Source organism: Ciconia boyciana, chromosome 1, assembly GCF_034638445.1.
Source record: "Ciconia boyciana chromosome 1, ASM3463844v1, whole genome shotgun sequence".
Lineage (NCBI taxonomy): Eukaryota > Metazoa > Chordata > Aves > Ciconiiformes > Ciconiidae > Ciconia > Ciconia boyciana.
This window is the reverse complement of record NC_132934.1, coordinates 121250794-121271009: the sequence shown is the minus strand read 5'-3', so window position 1 is coordinate 121271009 and position 20216 is coordinate 121250794. Positions and strand designations below refer to the sequence as shown.

The window sequence follows — 20216 nt, the reverse complement described above, 5'->3', positions numbered from 1 at the left end:
AAACTGATCAATTAAGTGTTTTTCTTAACCAAACTCATGTTTTATATAGACAGAAACACATTATCGCAAATACCTCTCTGCAGTCCAATTCGAGGTTCTGTCCTCCGACCTCCAGTTTGAGAATTTCAACCTGGTAATACCACTCCTCTTTGATCGGTGTGTACCAAATATCACCCTTGTACAGACTTGGTTCAATTCCACCCAGAACCTAAGGGAAAGGAGAAAGGAATTCACATGCTTTTAAATCCCGGATGTTTAGTTTTGGGGCAAGTACAGGAAAAAAGGGGAATATTTAATTGTGATACACACGGCATCAAAATTTTAATTTAGCACCATTGGTAAGGACTTTACTCACAAGTTCTTTGCAAATAATAAAGCAGAATGAAGCATCTAGACATTAAATAGATCATGCTTCAGTCAAACAGAATTCCCATATTGGGCCAAATTACCAGCATCTATCATCTACAAGCTCACACTGATTCTCTTATGAAAGCTCCACTGTTTAAAATCAAAACAGTATCTTCAGTGGTTTAATCTGGGCAATGTATAAAAATGGGACAGAATATTAAACTTGCACATCATAAATGCACTTTATCAGATCAGAAAAGCCTTAATACTGCTTAAGAACACTTAATTTTTCTTACACACATCCAAAATGGAATATGATCGTCCCATCATTGCTATCACTATTAGCTTCCATCAAGACTTAACATTGAAGCTGACTGGGAACATCCTAGACCATCAGATTTTGAACTGAACTAACAAAAGTGAGTTCTTTCTTGGGCTTCATCTGTCTCAAGTGTGTTAACATTTACAGTTTGTGAATTTACAGCAAAATAACTATTTGTGATCAACTCCTGTGCTGATATGCTTATTTCAGCATAATTCAGGAACAGTCATTCCAACTCATGATTCAAATAAAGGCCAATTCTTGGTCCCACTAAAACTGATGGAAAGACTTCCTAAAGTAACAACAAGGGGAAGATCTGGTCTTCAGATTATTTCCTTTGGTATATTGTCACAAAAAAAAAAAAAAAAGAAAAAGAAAAAAGAAAAGAGCCTTGATTCCTCTCCCCCTTTTCACATCATGTAAAAAAATTACTGTAGCATTTTGATGAGTTTACAAGCTTAGCAGCTGAGTAAGGGATTACTCAGTTTAAGAAAGGTAGCAGAATTTGCCCTGAGGAAACACCACAACATTTGTGTTTTTCTTTACTAAAATTAAACTTGAAATGCAGAAGTTTACTCAAAATTGAGAGAGAAAAAAAGAATGGAGAATAAAAACAGACACTAGAGTTTTGCCTAAATAATTAATTTTTCCTTAAAAAATTATTAAACATTTCATATATTTAAACACTAAATTTGGAAGAATTAGGATAGTCATAGAAAAGAGGGAGAGAGATTAACAAAGATACATTTTCCCTCTCAGATTGACAGATACCCACAAGACTACCTCCGTTGGTACCACTTCCAGAAACAGGCAGTCCAGCACCACACATCTGCAAGGAGAAAATGTTGGGGATCCTTGCCTGCCTCACAAGAGAATCAAAGAACGTCTCCACAGAACTTGAAGGCTTGAAGGTGTTGAAAAACAAAACAAAAACCCAAAAGAATTGCAGAAGTATTCATTAAAAAGTTTCTTTGCAGAAATGAGCAAATCATTCAAACAAGACCACTTTTCACAAATAAATTGAATTTCTGACAATGAGGTGATGAAAATTCTAGATAATAAGTCATTAAAAACCCAACATCTGTCATTTCTCTGTTTCTGTTGTTTTTAAAAAACATTTTTATTCTTGACCACTGTCATAGAAATCCCTAAAGCACGAGAGTATTTTTCAACCATAGTTTTCAAACTCAGATACTAGTTTCAGTTTCAGGCAGAAACTCTCACCGAAGCTTTCTGTTTGGAAAAGGCTTTGGGTTATTAGAACAGTCAAATGTAACTTGCCCTTCCCACCTTTCCACAGTTAAAAGGCAGAATTTTAAAGTGAGGATATTAAGTTTTTAAACATAGTTTAATTCTAATGAACTTTGAATTCAATGGCCCTAATTTCCTCTTCTTTCTTGTAAAGAATTTCATATCCCAGCACACTCACTTCAGATGATTACTGGCCAACAGGTTCTTTCTTACACTGTATGTCATGTTTGTCCTTGCAGTTATTAGAGTACTGCAATTTCATTGTAATTCAGATTTCCATGCAGGTACATCTCATGACAGGCAGAGACCCTGGTGAGCTTGCGAGGTGCCAAATGCTCTTACTACACAAAGCACAGAGCAGCCTCAGAAGCCAACAACACTCAAGTCTTTGGAAGAAGGGAAAAATAAATGCTCTGAATACACTATTTGCCCAAACCAGAGTTTGAGAAGCAGCTCTTCTCTGTCTGTTGACAGTGTATGACAGCAAATACAGCAGAAGTCAATACAATGATCACACAACTCTTGATAAAGCATTTTAATTCCAGAGTTGGCTGTCAGTATTGAATCATTTGTTCTAACGGGATATATCTCAGTTTGTGAATTTCTCAGACAGTTATGTGTAGGTTGAAAACCATGACTATGTAGTATTCCAATCACATTTTCAGTTTTAGATTATGAGGTTATAAATTTTAGACTATAAATTTTAGGTTTTAATTTAAACTTCTACCTGAATTTCCTACCTCCACAAGAACAGGATGTGCTTGATTCTATGTTCATGAAAACACTGTAGCTAATATTTGTTCTGAAATTATCCATATATGCCCTCCATCTCAGCTTTTACTTGATGAATGGAGAATGTGTTAGGATGAACTGCCAAGGGCTTTGCCAAGTAAGTTCATCAATGCATTGACAAGTCTTGTCTCTCTGGAACAAACACAAAGGATCCATAGGAAAGAGTGGTTGGAAGGGAGGAGTCTAATGCTGACAGATCATCTGCTCACTTTATTTTAATACTTAGATTTCTATTTATTGTCATTGTGAAAGACAATAGCTGGGGAAAGGATGATTTACCTTGGCTAAGGCATCGTAGGCAAGACCAAGAATCCCATGCCATTTAACCCCTGGTAAGAAGAAATTCTCCGATTCAAGAATGGTAGCAATGTTGATGGTGTAGCTGCCATAGATTCCTTTTGGGATAGTAATGACATCTGTACCCAGCACTCCAGTCCAGCTTCCTTGACTGTACTTAACTGTGACATCAATCCCTAGAGATTTGTACGTACTTGACCTTTGAAAGCAAAAGATACACTTATGCATGAGCTGTTCATTTACAATGCAAGACAACAGAATATATTCAATCTCAATTTTTCCCAGAGAGGAAAAAAAAGTGAAGTCTGCAAAGTCAATCACATAAACTCACAGAAGAAGGGGTATGGATTGTAAAAGCAGTAATAAAAAAACCTTGAAGCCCTGTTTTTATCCTGAAGCCATCAACGACTCAAATCTTCACAATATGTGTCTTTTTTTTTTTTTTTTTTAAAATCTACGATATTATGCCATCTAGTGCAATGTGTCTCTGACTCAGACTGGTCCATCACAATAGAAGCAATACTCTTTAAATGGAGACGGAATGTATTAAGTGGTGCTTGGAAATGAAAAGCTTCTGAATTCAAATCTAAAATTGAAATGCCAAGCTAACTGAATAGCTGTAGACTAATACCTCATTAATATTATTAAAAAATCCATTTTGGATAAATTGGAATATTATTGTGCGTATCAGCAGTAAGACACAGGTTTTCTAAACCTGTAGTTTGGTCTGTCTGTCAGGAAGTAAGTAGACTTGGATATTATTAACAAATGATTCACTGACTTGAAGGAGGAAAGGAAAGAGTTCCTTCTAGACCAGGGCAACAAAGGCAAAGGAGCAGTTAAGTATGGCAAGCAAAGAAAGGAAGAGAATCCTGTTTAGAAGGCTTAACAAAAACATTAGAAAAAACATCAATAGAAATTTCATTTTAAAATCCTGTAGTATAAACTTAGTAATCATCTTCCACCCACATCACTATTAAAGAGCTACAAAAATTCTAGATCTCTTACAATTTCTTTTGGTCCCATTCCTCGGCATACAGCTTCCCCTTCTGACGAAACAGATGACCATGCTCGGTTCATCTGAACAGACTTTTCACTTGACAGCTTTTTTAAAAGTAAATTACAAAAATAAAGTAAGTTTAAAATAATTTCATAACACCACCTTTACATGTGTGTAAAACAATAGAAAGTGCAGGTGATTTATCAAGTGTGGACAGTTTTATCAACCCAGCTTTAATCTAACGGCTGCTCTGACAGAAACAGCCACATGAAGTGGCTTCATGGCCCCCTGTACAGCTCACCAGAATGAAGTTGGTGTGATTTTGCCTATTATGGGGAACAACCTGTAGATGGCAACGCAGACAACTCCCATCCATTTGAGCAGACACTTTTATCTTGAGGGACAATTTGGCCATATGGACCATGCAACTGATCCCTCTTCCTAGCTGAGGGAGGGAGGGAGTAGTAAGAGGCCAGGCTCTAACCCTAAGCAGTTCCTAGGTATTTCCAACACCTAACCCTCCAGAGGTCTTCAGGGCTCAGTAGCTTGTAACATCCAAGATAGCAGAGATACATGAGATAATAGGTCCCACAGGTTATGTTTCAAAATGCACAAATTCCAGAGATACTGTTACTACCTGGGTCCGGTCACTTCTACTGCTACTGCTGTTTTAACTTTCTGCGCAGTTCTGCATTTGTATGACACTTATACAAAGGGACATCTCTGCTCAGGCAGGGTCTTCAGAGGACCACTGTGATACCGGCAGTACATTTTATAAATCAAAATAGAGTCTGAATAATTAGTGACATAAGAGAAACGAGGGGGGACAGGAAAAGGAAGGGAAAATACAGGGTTCTTCATGTAGAAAAGTGTCTGGCTGTGCAACAGAAGAGGAAACATCTGAAATCAGAGAGAAAAGTGAGTGCTGGGAGAATAAAGTGAAGCAAATCTGCAAATGCAGACACTGCATGGCTAGCAACCGCAGCAGCACATAGCTGTTCCGTAAGCGGTAACAGCCTGATGGATTAAGCTGTGGACCAGGACACAGAAAGACTGGGTTCGTTTTCCAGCACAGCTGGTAAACTTTCCTGTGGAAAGGCAGAACAAGTCACTTCCTCACCCTCTGTGCCTCAGCTTCCCCACCTGTAGAAATAGGTATAAGGATACTCATCTCATTTGTAAGGCGCACAAATGTCATATTGAAGAGAAGGCTTTATTATTTCTTTCAAGGAGCAAAATATCTAGTGTGGAAGGGATCTCACATGATCCTTGTGGCAGTAACTATATTCTGTCCTGAAAAAACACTTCCTGCTCTATCTTCTTGACTGTAATCAGCCTGTGTTTTTCCACCTCACTGATCCAAAGGAAGAAAACTTCTTTGGAGGTCAAAACTGAAGACTTGTTCTTATTCATGGGCTGAGTGTTTTAAACAAACACACAGCACAAAAAATTCCAAACAAGCTGTTGTGGCTATGATGAGAAAATAAGAATATTCAACTCTTCTGGCAGGACAGAGTGTATCTTTGCCAGAGGCAAGTAAAAAGGCTCCTAGATTATGGTGCTGTAGTGCCACTACTCCCTTCTCCCTCTCCTTGCTGGTTAGTACCTTCTCTCCAAAACAGAAACATGGTCCTCAAACCTCAAATGGATCTCAAGCTGAGAAAATTAGCACCAGGTTCATTTTCTCATGCAGTTACTCCTCATTACCAGCATTACCAGCATATAGCACTGAACAAAATATAGCCAAAATACTATTTCTCATGTCATGTGAAGGAAGCTCAACATGGCAACAGCAAATCCACTATGTAGAAAGCCCTGCTTAACACCGACCTCACCAAACACATGCAATTCCTTCTTAATTCCATGCTCTCTTGCTGCTCTGCAACAAACCAGGACTTCAGATTTTCCTGCTCACCCATTCACTTTTTCCTAAGCACCAAACCAATGTCTCCACACACAGCAATGGCAAAGAAGGGACAGAAAACAGCAATGGGCAAAAAAATCTGAACAGAAGTTTTGATCTCCTCTCTAGTGATAGATGGATGGCACAAGATTCAGGGCAAACAACTTTAAGAAAAAGCAAACTATTCCACAACATAAATTATTGTTTTTTAACCAAGAAGTCCCATCTAATTTGCAGGGATTCTGGAACAAGTTTATAATTTACCTCAAACCATAAACTGTACAGTGTACACAGCCAAACTCACAGGATCATACTGCAAAGCAGCAGCTTACTTTTGCTTGCTAGTACTGTATTACCTCAATTTATTGCCCATAATTTTCTTACCTCCTTATCTCTTGGAATGATCAACTCTTGAGCAGTTTGCTCTTGAAACTTTAGATGGTGAGGCAGTAGTACTCACACTGAAATAAAACTGAATACTGTTGCTGAATACTATGTGACAGAGTCTATGTGACAGAGTATGTCACTATGTGAAAGAGTACATCACTCTTTCACATACCGCTACTGAGCCATGACTGATAATTGAGTTTCAAGTGTAAAAATCCTTTATACATCTGTTTAAGTAGCTCTTTTATCATAAGTAACATACTCAACACAAACTATTTGTTATTTTGAACAGCATGAGAAACAAACGCTGTGATTTCTTTTCAGTTTGGGACAAATTAGGCCATTTCCCAAAACCTTATACATCATGGTGACTTATACAGCATGATCATCACAGCAGACTCAGAACTTTTCACAGCAAAGTTTTGTCAGAGCCACTCAAAAGTCCAAGCTGAAAGAGTTCATGATAACAGCTTTATTCATTTTGTATAGAAAGACACAGATAATTAAACAATAGAATTATACAACACAACATAATTTAGCAAGCTAGTTCTAAAATTGCTCAAGGAGGGGTCTTCCTGAACAACACACCCTCTGAGTCCTTTGAAGCAAAGATAATGCCTTTCCTATGCACCCTCCTCAACTTCAGTCAAAAAACAACCATGCATTTAATTTCAGATTTTGATCATTTGAATGAAATTAAACTAAGAGCATGTCAGTCAGGAAATTCAGACCTATCACTCTCTTTCTCCAAGACAGTATTAATATTCTAATATGCACACATCTATAACTCAGAGCCATTAACTTAACAAATTACTAATCCTTCTTTCCCCTCATCTTCAATTTGCAGTTTATGACTTTGATATGGAAGCGCTTCATGACAATATAGGGAAAAACTGCAGGAATGGTTACCAGATGAGAGGAAACCTCTTTATCTAATGTTGAAGTGTTTCACATAGTGTGGAAGAAAAGTGCACATGGATCATTTGTCTCATTTACACATGGGTAAAGGTCACTCAGGTAATTTTACAGATCCAGCTGATGTGATATCAAGGTCCCTGTCTACCATCTATGCAAAATCATGACAATCAGGGAAGGTAACCTGACTACTGGGAAAAGGCTGTCATAAGGCCAGTCTCAAAGAGACGGGCAGCAGGGCCCAAGGAACTATAGGCCTCACCTCAGGTCAGGAAAAGTCTCGGAGAACAACCTCCTGGAATCTGTTCCCAAGCACATGAAGGACAAGAAGGTAATCATGGATGCTCAACGAGGAATTTCAGAGGCATATCATACCTGACCAACCTCATTGCCTTCTACAGGATGACTGGCTACATGGACGAGGAGAGCGCAGTGGCTGTAGCACATCTTGACTTCAGTCAGGCTTTTGACACCATCTCCCATGGCATTCCTATTCAGAAGCTGAGGATGTGGAGCTGAACAAACAGACCACTGTGTAGGTTGAAGATGGGCTAGGCCACTGGACCCAAAGGGCAGTGACCATTGGCTCAACATCAGGCTTGTGAGAAGCACAGTGCCCCAGGGGTTGTGAGAGGAAGAAAAATTGTTCAACATCTCCATCAAGAACCTACACAATGGACAGACTGCACCCTCAGCAGATTTGCACAGGACACTACGTTAAAGGGATTGGTTGACATGCTGAATGGCAGAGCTTGAATCCAAAGGAACCTTGAAAAATGGGAAGATTGAGCCAACAGAAACCTCCTGGCATTCAACAAGGAGAAGCACAAAGTTTTGTAGCTGAGATGAAACAACTCCATGCATCAGGACAGACTGGGAAGCAACTGAAAAGGACTCAAAAGGACTTGGGGTGATGGCGGACACCAGGCTGTATAAGAGCCAACACCATACATGCCCTGTGCATACTTTACACCAGGCCACATTTGGAGGGCCACATATGGACAACATATCCAAGGAAGACGCTCTCCCCCTCTGGTCAGCACTGGTGAGACCACACCTGGAATAGACTGTGGCCAGCTGTGGGAACCCAGTTCAACATGGATCTGGAGAAAGAGAAGAGGGACTGGCAGAGGGCTACCAAATAGGTCAAGGACCATGAACATAGGACCTGTGACAAGAAGATGAGAGAAGCTGGGCTTCAGTTTTGCAAACAAGAGGCTGAGGGGAGATCTCACAGCAGCTTACAACAACTTGAAAGACAGTTACAAAGATGACACAGCCAAACCTTTCTCTGCAGCGCCAGATAATAACACAAGGGACAACACCCAGGAGTTATATTTTGTGAGGTTCAGGTTGAACCATAGGAAATATTTCCTCCGCTGGAGAGTGTGGCACAGCACTGAAACACACTGCCCAGGGAGAGCATGGATTCTCCACCCTTAAAGGTTCACAGGACTTGGCTGGACTTGGCCATAGCTGACCTGATCTGGTGACAGCCCTGCCTCATTTGGGATATGTCCTAGGTGACCTACAGAGCTTTCTTGCAAACAACATATTTGAAACATCTAACTGATTTCAGTGGGGCCAGGATCCCTCTCAGATGATGTTTATTTAAATGTATCGAAAGTATTTAAAATGGAAGAAGCATGGTGTAGCCAGGTTCAAGCATGCTAATGGTTGCACTTTATTCTGAGCATATTGCAGTACTCCATCAATCCAACCCAAACCAGAAATTGCTATTGCAATTGCTCTGGACTATAATGACTTGAGTTCAAATCATTTTACAAAGCACCCTTAACTCTTCAGGGCCTAAATTTCAAGGTTTCATTATTAACTTTATATCAAAGGTCTCAAAACACAGTGTACACTGAGAACATTGATAAGAGACTGTAACCTTCAAGCGATTTCACAGCCTTTCTCAACACACAACTGTGTTTGCTGTTTCTAATGGTTCATGGTTCTTATGAGAGAGGCCTTGCCCTTCCAGACAAAATAACATCACTTAAGAGAAAAGGGAGAAGGAATGCTTCTGCTTCTAATTCCTTGGAATTAAGTTTCCTCTAGCCACTACCTATAGAAGGGGATAGCTGGTATGTAAAACTCTGCAGTAGCACAGAAACAGCTTTCAAGTGCAAATTCTGGACTTTCCAGACCTGTGTCATATCAGAGTGAGATGTGAAATATCTCCAGTAACATCTGAATATGCAACAGATGGAAATACTGGCTTTCCCTCCATCACCAGTGCATCTGATTGGAAAAAAAGTGCAAAACTCCATGTTAAAATACATAAAGAGATAATGAGAATGGTGATACTCTCAAGCCCCCCAGTCCTGTAAGTATTTTTATCCATGTGCTTCAGCTAAAGACAGACACTGTGTTTTGGAGAAGTTTACCTGAAATAATTGAAACTAGAGAAGGGCAGAAAGGAAGGAAGAAAGGAGGGAGAGTGATTCAGACAGATAAAGCTGTGTGTGGCTGTGACTAATGTCAGCTCATGCTAAACACAGCAAATTTAGCGCATAACAAGCACCAAACCCAGCAAGTCGTATCTTGTAAACAACCAGATTCAGCAGGGTCTGTCGAGATCACTAACTGATTGAGGCCCTTGGCCAAACTAAACAACAAATTAGTATTTGACTAACCAATTTTGGGTTTGGATGAAGTGTCAAGCAACAGATACAATTACTGGGTTTTAATTTTGTTTCTAAACAAAGGGAAAGTATATTTAAACTTTTAATTCCTTCCAAGGCTATTCGGATAAGAAATTGGCTGAAATAGGTGTGATTTTGCAGACGATTTTTACCCTGTAATCTTATTTTTTCTCCAGCTCTAATCAGTGCTGCGCTCAGAGCTCAGTGGGACCGTTCATGGTGTCAGGCAGGGCTTCGCATCAGGCAAGGCCAATCTTCCCATTCAGGCAACAAACATCCCACTCTCATGGAATGTCACAGGAGCCCCACGAACTGCCTTACCATCTCTTTTGCATGGAGGAGTCAGAATCTAAAAGACACCCTAACCCATCACGGCGTGCAGAACAGGTACTTACAGCTCAGTATTGAAGTAGGAGGTGACATCAGGATCAGGCACACCTGCTACAGCAAAATTACTGCTCCCAGTGTCAACCAGAATATTTAACTGCCGAAACAGAAGAAAGGAGAGGTGTTTTTCATATCCAACTAAACAAACAAAAAAATCATTACAGTTTTTCTCTAAACTACCTTCAGTTTTAACATTATAATGAAAGTTGCCCTGAAAAATAAATACAAAGTGTCACTTTTGGGAAAGATATGCTGCTGCAGCCCCTGAAATGCTTTAAAACAGTCATGTTCCTGGAAAGGGGAAAACCCAACAAGCTCATATTTGCACAGCAGAGGAATTCACGACCATCTTAAATTTCTTTTTGGCCCAACCCATGTGTCTCGGCAACCTGGCTCGTTCGGGTCACACGCTGAATTGCGTACTGTTTAAAGCACTGTTTGCCTTAGAGCTTATGAGGTTTCTAGGTAGGGGCTGAGTGCGAGTCTGAGAAGAAGTAAGCAGAAGCACGAAGCTTCCTCGTGGCTTGGAGAGCACAGGAACATTGCCCAGTTCATCCCAAGCAGCAGCAACCTACCACAGCTTTCACTGCCTTTAAATAGGAGGATGGCAGATTTATAAACAGTGTAAAAAGCATGGACTGAAAGGCGGCCTGAGAGTGGGCCACTTGTTCGGTTAATTGGGAGGATGATTTAGGACAAAAATTGCCTAACAAAACCACACAGACAAAACGAGACGCTTCCTTTCCCCATTTGGCTCAAGTTAGCAGGCTGGTTCACCACAGCTGCATGACAGCTTGTGCTAACACAAATCAGAAGGTAACAGCACGGGAGCGAGCAGCCAGATGCAGGATCACCTCTTTCAGCAAGACTTTGAAACTACAGGTGGCATTAAATGACAATTTCAGTCAGTCAGAGACTGTACTGCTACCAAAAACAGTGGTCACACTTTTTCCCTGCTTTTGGCTGGACGCTTCCCAGGGATTTTTGGCATAAGCACTCATACCCATGGGGCTGTGATGCAAATGAGATCAAGCTCCTCACCTACAGCTACCAAAAAAAAATTAGCAATCTGCCATACCAGACAGCTACTTGAAAAGAGATGGTAGGAACAGATACTAGAAAAGGGCGTTTGCTTCCTTTGATGACAGTGTGGTCTCAGATTGCCTTAAAATGATCGTGAAATTATGCCCTAGGCAGTAGGGGACACCTGCTCCTCAGAAAAATATTAAGGAATTAAGAATTTTCATGTAGGAGGGAGTGAGACACGAGGACTGGGTTGCCCGTGGTTTAAAGCCAGCTCGAACCAGCCACTTTAGTAGTCCTCATCACTTCTTAAGATGTAAGGTAGCTAGGGATCTAGCACTGAAAGTGGACGTGGGAAGGGTAAGAGAGAACGACAGGGGAAACGAGTTTAGTGTTGACAAAGGAAGTGGAGAAACAGGGCCGAGCTCAGAAAGGAGAGTAAAGACAAAGGAGGATAAAGAATTTGGAGAAGATATGCTGAATCCTTCTTGAATAAGTTTAAGACTGAGCACAGACAAAAAAAGTATGAGTCATCATTCAAGAACATCTTTGGTTTGCACATGGAGGGGAGGGAGGAGATGGTTACCCTTGTTTTACCTAGTTAATATTATGGGACTGAGGAGCTCTGAAATTAAAACATGAACACAAAACCAAGTAGTAATACATAGGACTCTCTTCTGAACTGCATGCACACTCTCTCATTGGTATTCCCAGTCCTAATCGTGCAAAAATTTTAAGACTAAAAAGAAACAAACCCACAACCTTAGTCAAGTGCCTCACTGCATCCCAGATTTTAGACTAAGTGGAGACAATACATTAAAATTTATTTTGCAACCACATGAGCTAGACACAGACATTTAAAAACAAAAGGACATCTACAAGTTCACCTGGCTCCAGGAGCTGAGGCTTTAAAAAAAATAAGAACCTCTGAGGCATGGCTTGCAATAAAATCCAAAGTTTGCCACATACCTTATTTCAACAATATCAAAAGCCTAACATTTTGTCAACTACCTAACAAAGTAAGAACTGTTCTTTTTCCGCCCCCTCTCTGGGATAGAAATCATATTAAAAATAAATAACAAAGAGCAGCTACAATGTGTGCATCTATCAGGACCAACAAAAGTTGCCTCAAAGGGGTGCTGCAGGGCTTAAATTAATTAGCCTTTCTGAGGCCGTCTGTGATGCTTGAGTAATGGGAACCATACATCAGCTGCATAAATACATGTAGGTGTTGCCCTAGCTTCAGTAATATGCATGACACCATACACGGAGGAGGACTTCGGGGAAAAAAAAAAAACCCACCCAAACAAAACCCCAATCACTAAATATGACATGTTTGAAAGATATTTTACCCCCACACCTTAAATACAATGTAATCATCACAGAATTCACAAATCACTGAAGAAAAGGGCAAATTTACTACCCACAGTACTGAGCAAATCAACATTTCCAAAAGAAAACAGATATCCTCCACAAAAAAAAAAAAAGAAAAAAAAAAGCAAATACAAAGCCGGCTAACCATGCAAGTGCCAGCCCACTCGGACACAGCAGCATTCACATGACAGATCGCTATTGAGGCTGACATTCTCTATCCGCATGTTTGTGCATAATGAGATGCAGGCGGCCAGGGCAGACACTGATTTATTGTAGTCCTCACAATAGCGCCAGTGATTAGCAGCTCATTTTGGGGTGGGTATAACTTACTGAGTTCTCTTTCTCTCCTGGCTACCCTTTGGGCCTGAATTTTCTTTAGTGCCTTCACGTCTCATTAAGAACCACTTTCATGTCACCACTGGAGCCTACTTCATTCCGCACTGCCTGCTGCTGGTTTAATGGTGCTGCTGGGGGAGCTTCAGGCAAGATCTGGCAAGTCACAGGGTGGCAACCGAAGGAGCTATGGTCCAGGGCTGCTGGCCTGCCCCATCTCCAGAGGTCAGCCCTGCCCTCTCCTAAAAGATGAAGCCAAACTTCCTCACTTTGCTCACTCCCCTGCCACTGCATCGTGCCGCCCGGCTTACTAACGAAAACCCGAAATCAACAGCACCTCAGCTTGATTCACTGAGCTATGCGCTGTGACAGCTGGAAAGCGGTCATACCTCTCTGTGCCATTACCTTTCTGCCCCAGGGACAGAAGACCCTGATGTGGAGGCAGAGCCAACAGTAGTGGTAGCATCCTCTCCAGCTGCCTCCTTGTGAAGCCCCAGAAATGGTGAATCAGAGCTCTCGCGGGCAGGCGGAGCAGGTTCCTTGGGTTTATTACAGCCACTTCGAGTGAATCACTTCCTGTCACCGAGAGCTGATTATTTAGCGATCAGCCTGTGTTGTCAGAAAGTGTCAGATGAAGTCAGATTTTGCGAAAGCCAAGGTCAGAAAGACACGGCTGAACGAGGCTATGAAGGAAAAACTGCCCAAAGACTACTGATGGATCACGTGCCCAGCATTAAAAACAATGACAGACTACTTTCCATTCACTTTTGGAGGCACAGAAGGAAAGCCTTGGGGTTTTTTTATTGTGTCTTCCAAGTTCAACTTCAGACCTATATAGCACAAAGCAGACAGCAAATGCAAAAGGCCATTTTTTTTTCCGCTGAAGGTCACCTTTACCACAGCCATGGGACATAAAATCTGCACCTAGTACCATACCTGGTGATTATTTTGCTGGATGCATTTCCTATACTGAAATAGGGTGAGTATTAATAAGAGGTTCATAAAGATCCCTAGCTATAGAGTAAGAAAGATAGTAACATCCACCTTTGCCATGACAAACTTACAGAGGAAATCTGACAGCCTATCTATATGCCATTAGGTCGTGCTTATAAAAAGAAACAAATCCAAAACTATTTACTGAAAGTCAGGGACGTTGAAAGCAGAAGCCTCCTTACGCCATGCATTTTATATATTTTCTACTCTGAAGGGGTAGAGACACTGAAAAAAACCCAGTCATAATGATTTATTTCAACTGGAAGTCAAACACGTTGTCAATACTTCAAGGATCCCTCAAACTTTCCAGTGCTTGATTTAGTGCCAACATCAAATAGCACTTACTGTATGCTATCCTGCTTCAATAATTTAACTTACCACTATGTCTTTAATATTTTTAAGCTTTCAGTTGCTGAATATTGTTGTATTTTGATATCAGAAAAAAAAATTGCCTATTGATCTGTCATCTTTTTTTCATTCAGCGAAGCTTCATCCATTTGTGGCTCAGGCACCTGCCCTATCTGTTACAGCAAGCGGTGTCAATACGTCATCAACACTAGGCATTATCTATGCCTCATTTAACTGCCTGGTGAACAGCAATTTGCAGTTATCCCACCGTGCATTCAGAAAGTGACTTCCTTCACATTTTCAAGGAAAAGTGATAAAATGTAGCAATCATTCAATTTTTGTTGCATAGAGGTTGCTAGCAACCTCTAGCAGGGCCAGACCTTGCCCCTGTTCTGCTCTACACCCTACTCAGACTTCGCCTAAGTTTCTCTTTCCTGTTTTAGTTTGAGGTTGGGAGTTTTTGGTAACTTTCAGAAAAATATACAAAACAAATCCCACAGGCTACAAATGCATAATGCATTTCTTTGAAGCAGCTCTCTGCATGATTTAGCATACACAGCCTTTTTCAGGTGTGGAATCCTAGGGCTTGCATGCAACCCTGTCGTGCTGTTGCTTTTGATGTGATTCCCTGGGTAACCCACACTGAGCTAGTGATAATCTTCATCCCCATTAAAAGACTGGCCCATGGAAAAATCCACTGTAGGTTTTTTTCAGGTTAATGGGTCTGATCCTCTTAGGTCAAGCAATAAAGTTTCACCACTGGACAGAAGAAACCAAACTGTAAAAATGTATTTGGCTCTTCAACCTTGCTTCAGCTGAAGCATGGCAGGGGGGGAGGGGGGGAAGGAATAAGATTTGCACCGATAGAGCCATAAATATAATAATCAATCTCATTCAGCCTTACATTTACTCTGGGCTCCAGTCAAAGTCTTCATGATAGGCAACTGATAGTTTGCACCACACGTGCCAGCAGACCAAAGAAGCTGGCTCCATAAGAGTTCATGATGAAAACTACAAGTGATCATGACTTCTCTGGGATTTTAACTTGACCCAAGGGCACACCTTTCTCTTCCCTTCTCTCCCGTCCCCAATAAAGAGAGCGACCATTCCACACTACTAACATTCATATGCTGTTCAAAATCTTGTCCTGCTGTGCTTTCATGATTTCTCCCACACACACACTTAAAATAGGGCTTATAGTCCTACTCTGCTTGATGGAGTATGCCACACAGTGAACTATCACAAAGTAAAAATGTTTTTTTGTCCACATGTAAAAACTATAAATAGGAAGCATCCCATTACTGGCTCATGAGCTGTTACCACACATCACGATGTACTGGCTTAGTAGAAGTCCACCCCATCTAACAACCCCTGAACTTGTAACATCTCTTAACTCCCTCTTTCTTATTTTGTCCCACACATTATAAACCCTACAGAAAATAATTTGCTAGACAGTGCTTAAAAAAAGGTGCAAAGAAGTGCTATGTTTCTTGTTAGGGATTAGCAGCTAGAAATCATTTGGGTAACAGCTCTTCTTTTTCAAGCTGGTTAATAGATAGGAAAATTAGTTGCCAATTTAAATACTGCCTCATTTAACACAACGATTCCTAATTACATTATCAGCCCATCTGGCAAGAATTGCTTACAACCGTCATGCAAAAAAGAAAACACACTAGCAACTATACGCTGTGTTTGCCTACAGTTATTATGTGTTATTATTGGCACAGACTATCCGTCAGGTTATTTCAGCAATTTGTTTCTACAAATTAATAACGTTACAATATACAGCGGCTTTTTAAGCAGAGTTATTGTATGCTTTTTTTCTGTGTTACTTGGAATTAGCATTTACGGCCTACTTTCCAATAAAATTCAGAAGACTAGGCTTTAATATAGATTCTTCATCTGTTCCTCTTAAGATACAGAAATAAAACCTAATTAAAAGATGAGTTAGAGGAATCTTTGGAAGCATGTCTAGATGCAGAGGCCTGCAAAGTTAGGCATAAACCGAAAAAGCCTCCACGACGACACATTTCTGCTTGTAGAGTAATACGTATTTTGCTGAACAGGTAAGACTGAAACCAAAAAGGGGTAAATTTGTCTATCTGTACAATAGACCGCCACACTGCTCCTGAACACTGGGGCAGGAATGGGACTCCCCCATTTTTCGTTGCTCGTAAGTGGTCCCTGGGCTGGAGCAGCCCAGTCCTCATTGCTCTGCGGCACTTCACAGAACGGTTGAGGTTGGAAGGGACCTCTGGAGGTCATCTGGTCCAACCCCCTGCTCAAGCAGGGGCACCTAAAGCCAGCTGCCCAAGACTATACCCAGACAGCTTTTGAATATCTCCAAGGATGAAGACTCCACAACTTCCCTAGGCAACCTGTGCCAGTGCTTGGTCACCCTCACAGTGAAAAAGTGGTTTTCCTTATGTTTAGAGGGAACTCCCTGTGTTTCAGTTTGTGCCCACTGCCTCTGGTCTTGTCACTGGGCACCTCTGAAAAGAGCCTGGCTCTGTCCTCTTTGCACTCTCCCTTCAAGCATACATTGATGAGATCCCCCCTGAGCCTTCTCATCTCCAGGCTGAGCAGTCCCAGCTCTCTCAGCCTTTCCTCACGTGAGAGATGCTCCAATCCCTTAAATGTCTTCACAACCCTTCACTGAACTTTCTCCAGTATGTCCATGTCTCTCTTGTACTGGGGATCCCAGAGCTGGACACAGCACTCCAGGTGTGGTCTCACCAGTGCTGACTAGAGGAATCCAGAAAACAACTCAGCTTTTTGGATGACAGCTGCATGGCCACTGGTGACAATGGAGAAACACCCCACCCAGAGCCAAACAACTCTCTGCAGCTTGGACTGTATCAAACTTCACCTTCGAGGAGGAGGAGGAAGGGGGCAGGCCCACATGTTACGCAGAGTCTGGGAGGAGAAGGATTTCCTGTGGTGCCCTGAGGGAGGTCACCTCACCAGAGAAAACAGACCTATCTGCTACTACCTCCAAAAAAAATCCTCCCATAGTTGTAAGAAGGGTTTAACCATGCAGCCAAGATAAGAGAGGTGGTGTGAGAAAGAAAAATGGAACGGAGATTAATGATTTTCTAATGCCGTTTGTTCAGCAGGTGGTGCCCACGTTTCCCTGCAACGTCACACTGGGGACGCAGAGGAAGGTGATTTATTACAGCATGAAAACTTGGCCAAACCAGAAAGTCAAGTATATCACTAAAGATAATTCCTGCTTTTGCAATGGCAGAAGTTTGTCACAGAAACTGTGGTGTGTTTGTAGCTTGTGGAGTAAGCAGAAGAACAAATGGCAAATGGAAGCTCTTCAGGGCTGTAGCAGATCAAGCCCACCAGAACCTGTTTGGCATTTGCTGTCATTCCCCTCACCACATTCCCAGCTGGTGTCAGGACTTGGGATTTGACCCCGTATCTATACTACCTTTACATTCACTCTCTCCCCCAGCCACCTAAACCACTCAGCTATGCCTAGACACTCTCACACCTGCACTGGGTCCAGCAGAAGACCAAGAGTCTTTTGCCCTCAATCTTTTCATGATCTGCATTGCTAGACTGGGAGGAATACTCTACTATTTTTTTTTTCTCTCTGAAAAGCAATAATCTCTTTCTTTGCCAGAAGATTACAAAGTACTATCTGGATTAGCCAATCTATCCGTGCTTAAGAGCACTGCGTGCTTCTGTAGTTGAGATTTGTATTAAAAACACAAATGCTAAAATGACTGATTGCTCTGAAGTATAAACTTGCTAAACTAAATTGTGAGTTGAAATATGAGCATCTGACTCTGGGACTGATGAATAGTCATTTTGAAAAGAAATATTACAGGAAGTGCTTTATATATATTATCATTTTGACAATAAGGGAAGGCTATTATGGTTTAAAGACAAAAAAAATAGTCAGCCAATCAATCCTGGTAACAAAACAAAATATCTATTCTTCATTTCTGTTCTCTCCTTTCTGCCAATGTCTTCGGTTCCCTAAACATTAGCATTCTTTCTGCACATGCTGTCTCATGTGGTATCTTATTTTTCAGGCTGAAATTTATTTGCTGTGTCTAGATTTATCATACAACTCATCCATCCTATTCATGCTATATGAACATGGTTTGCTGTTGAACATGAGCTATTACTTGCTTATCTTAGAGCTGTGTGAATCGTAGCAATTTTGTCTCATTGACGTTTCGGAAAAGATTAACCTTTTTTTCCTCTTCCCCCCCCCCCCCCCCGATACAAATTGCTCTCCCATATCCCATATCCCTCTCCCATACCCTACAGAACGTAGGTATATGAAGAAACCCTCTCGTTCACCTAAACCAGCTACACCTGAAGTCATGCCCTGTTCTAGGCATTGGGTTTTAAGGAAAATCTGGCCTAGTTAGAGAAAGTTCAGTAACAACAATAATCTAGAGGTCTAGAAAAATCTCACCTGTAAATACCCATTGGAAGGCTTGGACTGGTTTGATAAGACTGAGGAAGACTGTGATAGTCTTCTAACAGACATTAGAGCCGCAACTTCCAGAAAAAAAACTTCCCCTGAGAGCCGCAACTTCCAGAAAAAAGGGATTGCATGTGAGCCAACTAATATCTTTATCAGCCTTTCCCAGTGTAGCCAGTAACGCACATTAACATCAGGTAGACTGTTTGTTCTTACTAAAGCAGTATGGCACCCAAGTGCTCAAAATTTGAGTGAGGAAAATCTATATATTTTCTATATTTATACTAAACATGTTCTTGAATTGAAAGATTAATGAGTGTCTAGATGAATAGAAGATTTAAAAAATCCCACAAACACACCCTGAAATTAAAGAATGAATGCAGAAGACATCAGCTAATTGCACTTAAGTATGGACACAGCTCTTGCTAAATCCGAGAGCATGTTTCCACCTGTTAGTAGGTACATAGGAATTAAATCCATCAATTTTCTGCTAATTACAGTACAGCACTGATGAGACAAGGGAGACTGCAAGCTGAATGCCACTGGGACCAACTCTCAGGTCTAACTGCAAGACTCACAAGGAACCCCTGTGCCCACACAGCCCTGGTTTAGAGACCAGCTACGTCTACACTCTGTGCCACATCTAAATTAGTAAGCATCTCATCCAGAGCCCAACTCCTCCATCCCCAGACAACGTGGGGGACAAAGGTGTTGGAGAGACAGCTATTAATTCAATAATTCAACAGCTAAAAAGAAACTGAAGAAAAGCCTGAAGTCTGTCTCGACCACCAGCCTGACTCTTGGAGATACGCTCGTGAATGCCATTACAGATTTCAAAGTCACCTTCTCAACTTAAACCTCTTTCTTGCTTTGAAACCACCAAGCGAGCACTGCTGGGTGCTGCCCAGCAGGATTTTGAACTCTTTGGAGCAATGGCCAGCCACATCAGACGTCTGGTAGTCCACGGAGCTATGGGTGCTGTAGGAGGACCTGAGGAGAGGGACAGCTTCTAGCTGCGCAGTAAATAGGAGGGCAGTGGAGGTGGGCAAAGGGCTGCACGGCTGTGTTTCACAATGCAGGGGCACACACACCACCAGCCAGCGAAAAAGGGGTTTGCTGTGCCTAGATAGCTCCCTCAGCAAGCCTCTATGCACTTGTACCCTTGTGCTTAACCACAGCCTGTCTCGCTTCATTCCTGAAAAAAAACCACTGTCAAATTTTTTCAGTTGACCTGAAGCTAAACTTTCTCTGTAAAAAAAGACAACCACCTCACTGAAAAACAACAAACCATCCACCTCAAGTGTCTTAGGTTAAATGTCTGCTACGTCTGTTCTGTTTACCAGCACTACTTAGGGCATGATACTTCTAAAAAAGAGTCTTATGTCAAACAATCTCAGAGGGGTTTTTTTAGGAAGAAAAAAAAAAAAAGAGGAGAAAGAGACTCA

General features: G+C 41.3%; 1 protein-coding gene across 1 annotated transcript in view; it reads right to left on the bottom strand.

Moving 5' to 3' along the window:
• The window catches only part of BACE2 (beta-secretase 2), a 55144-nt gene that overhangs the window by 22303 nt on the left and 12625 nt on the right, over window positions 1-20216 (bottom strand). Inside the window, exons 2-5 of the mRNA XM_072846880.1 lie at window positions 10262-10350; window positions 2993-3209; window positions 1446-1574; window positions 74-208 (exon numbers count right to left, since the gene is read on the bottom strand). Of these exons, the coding sequence (XP_072702981.1) occupies window positions 74-208; window positions 1446-1574; window positions 2993-3209; window positions 10262-10350 (570 nt within the window). The remainder of the gene's footprint in view (window positions 1-73; window positions 209-1445; window positions 1575-2992; window positions 3210-10261; window positions 10351-20216) is intronic.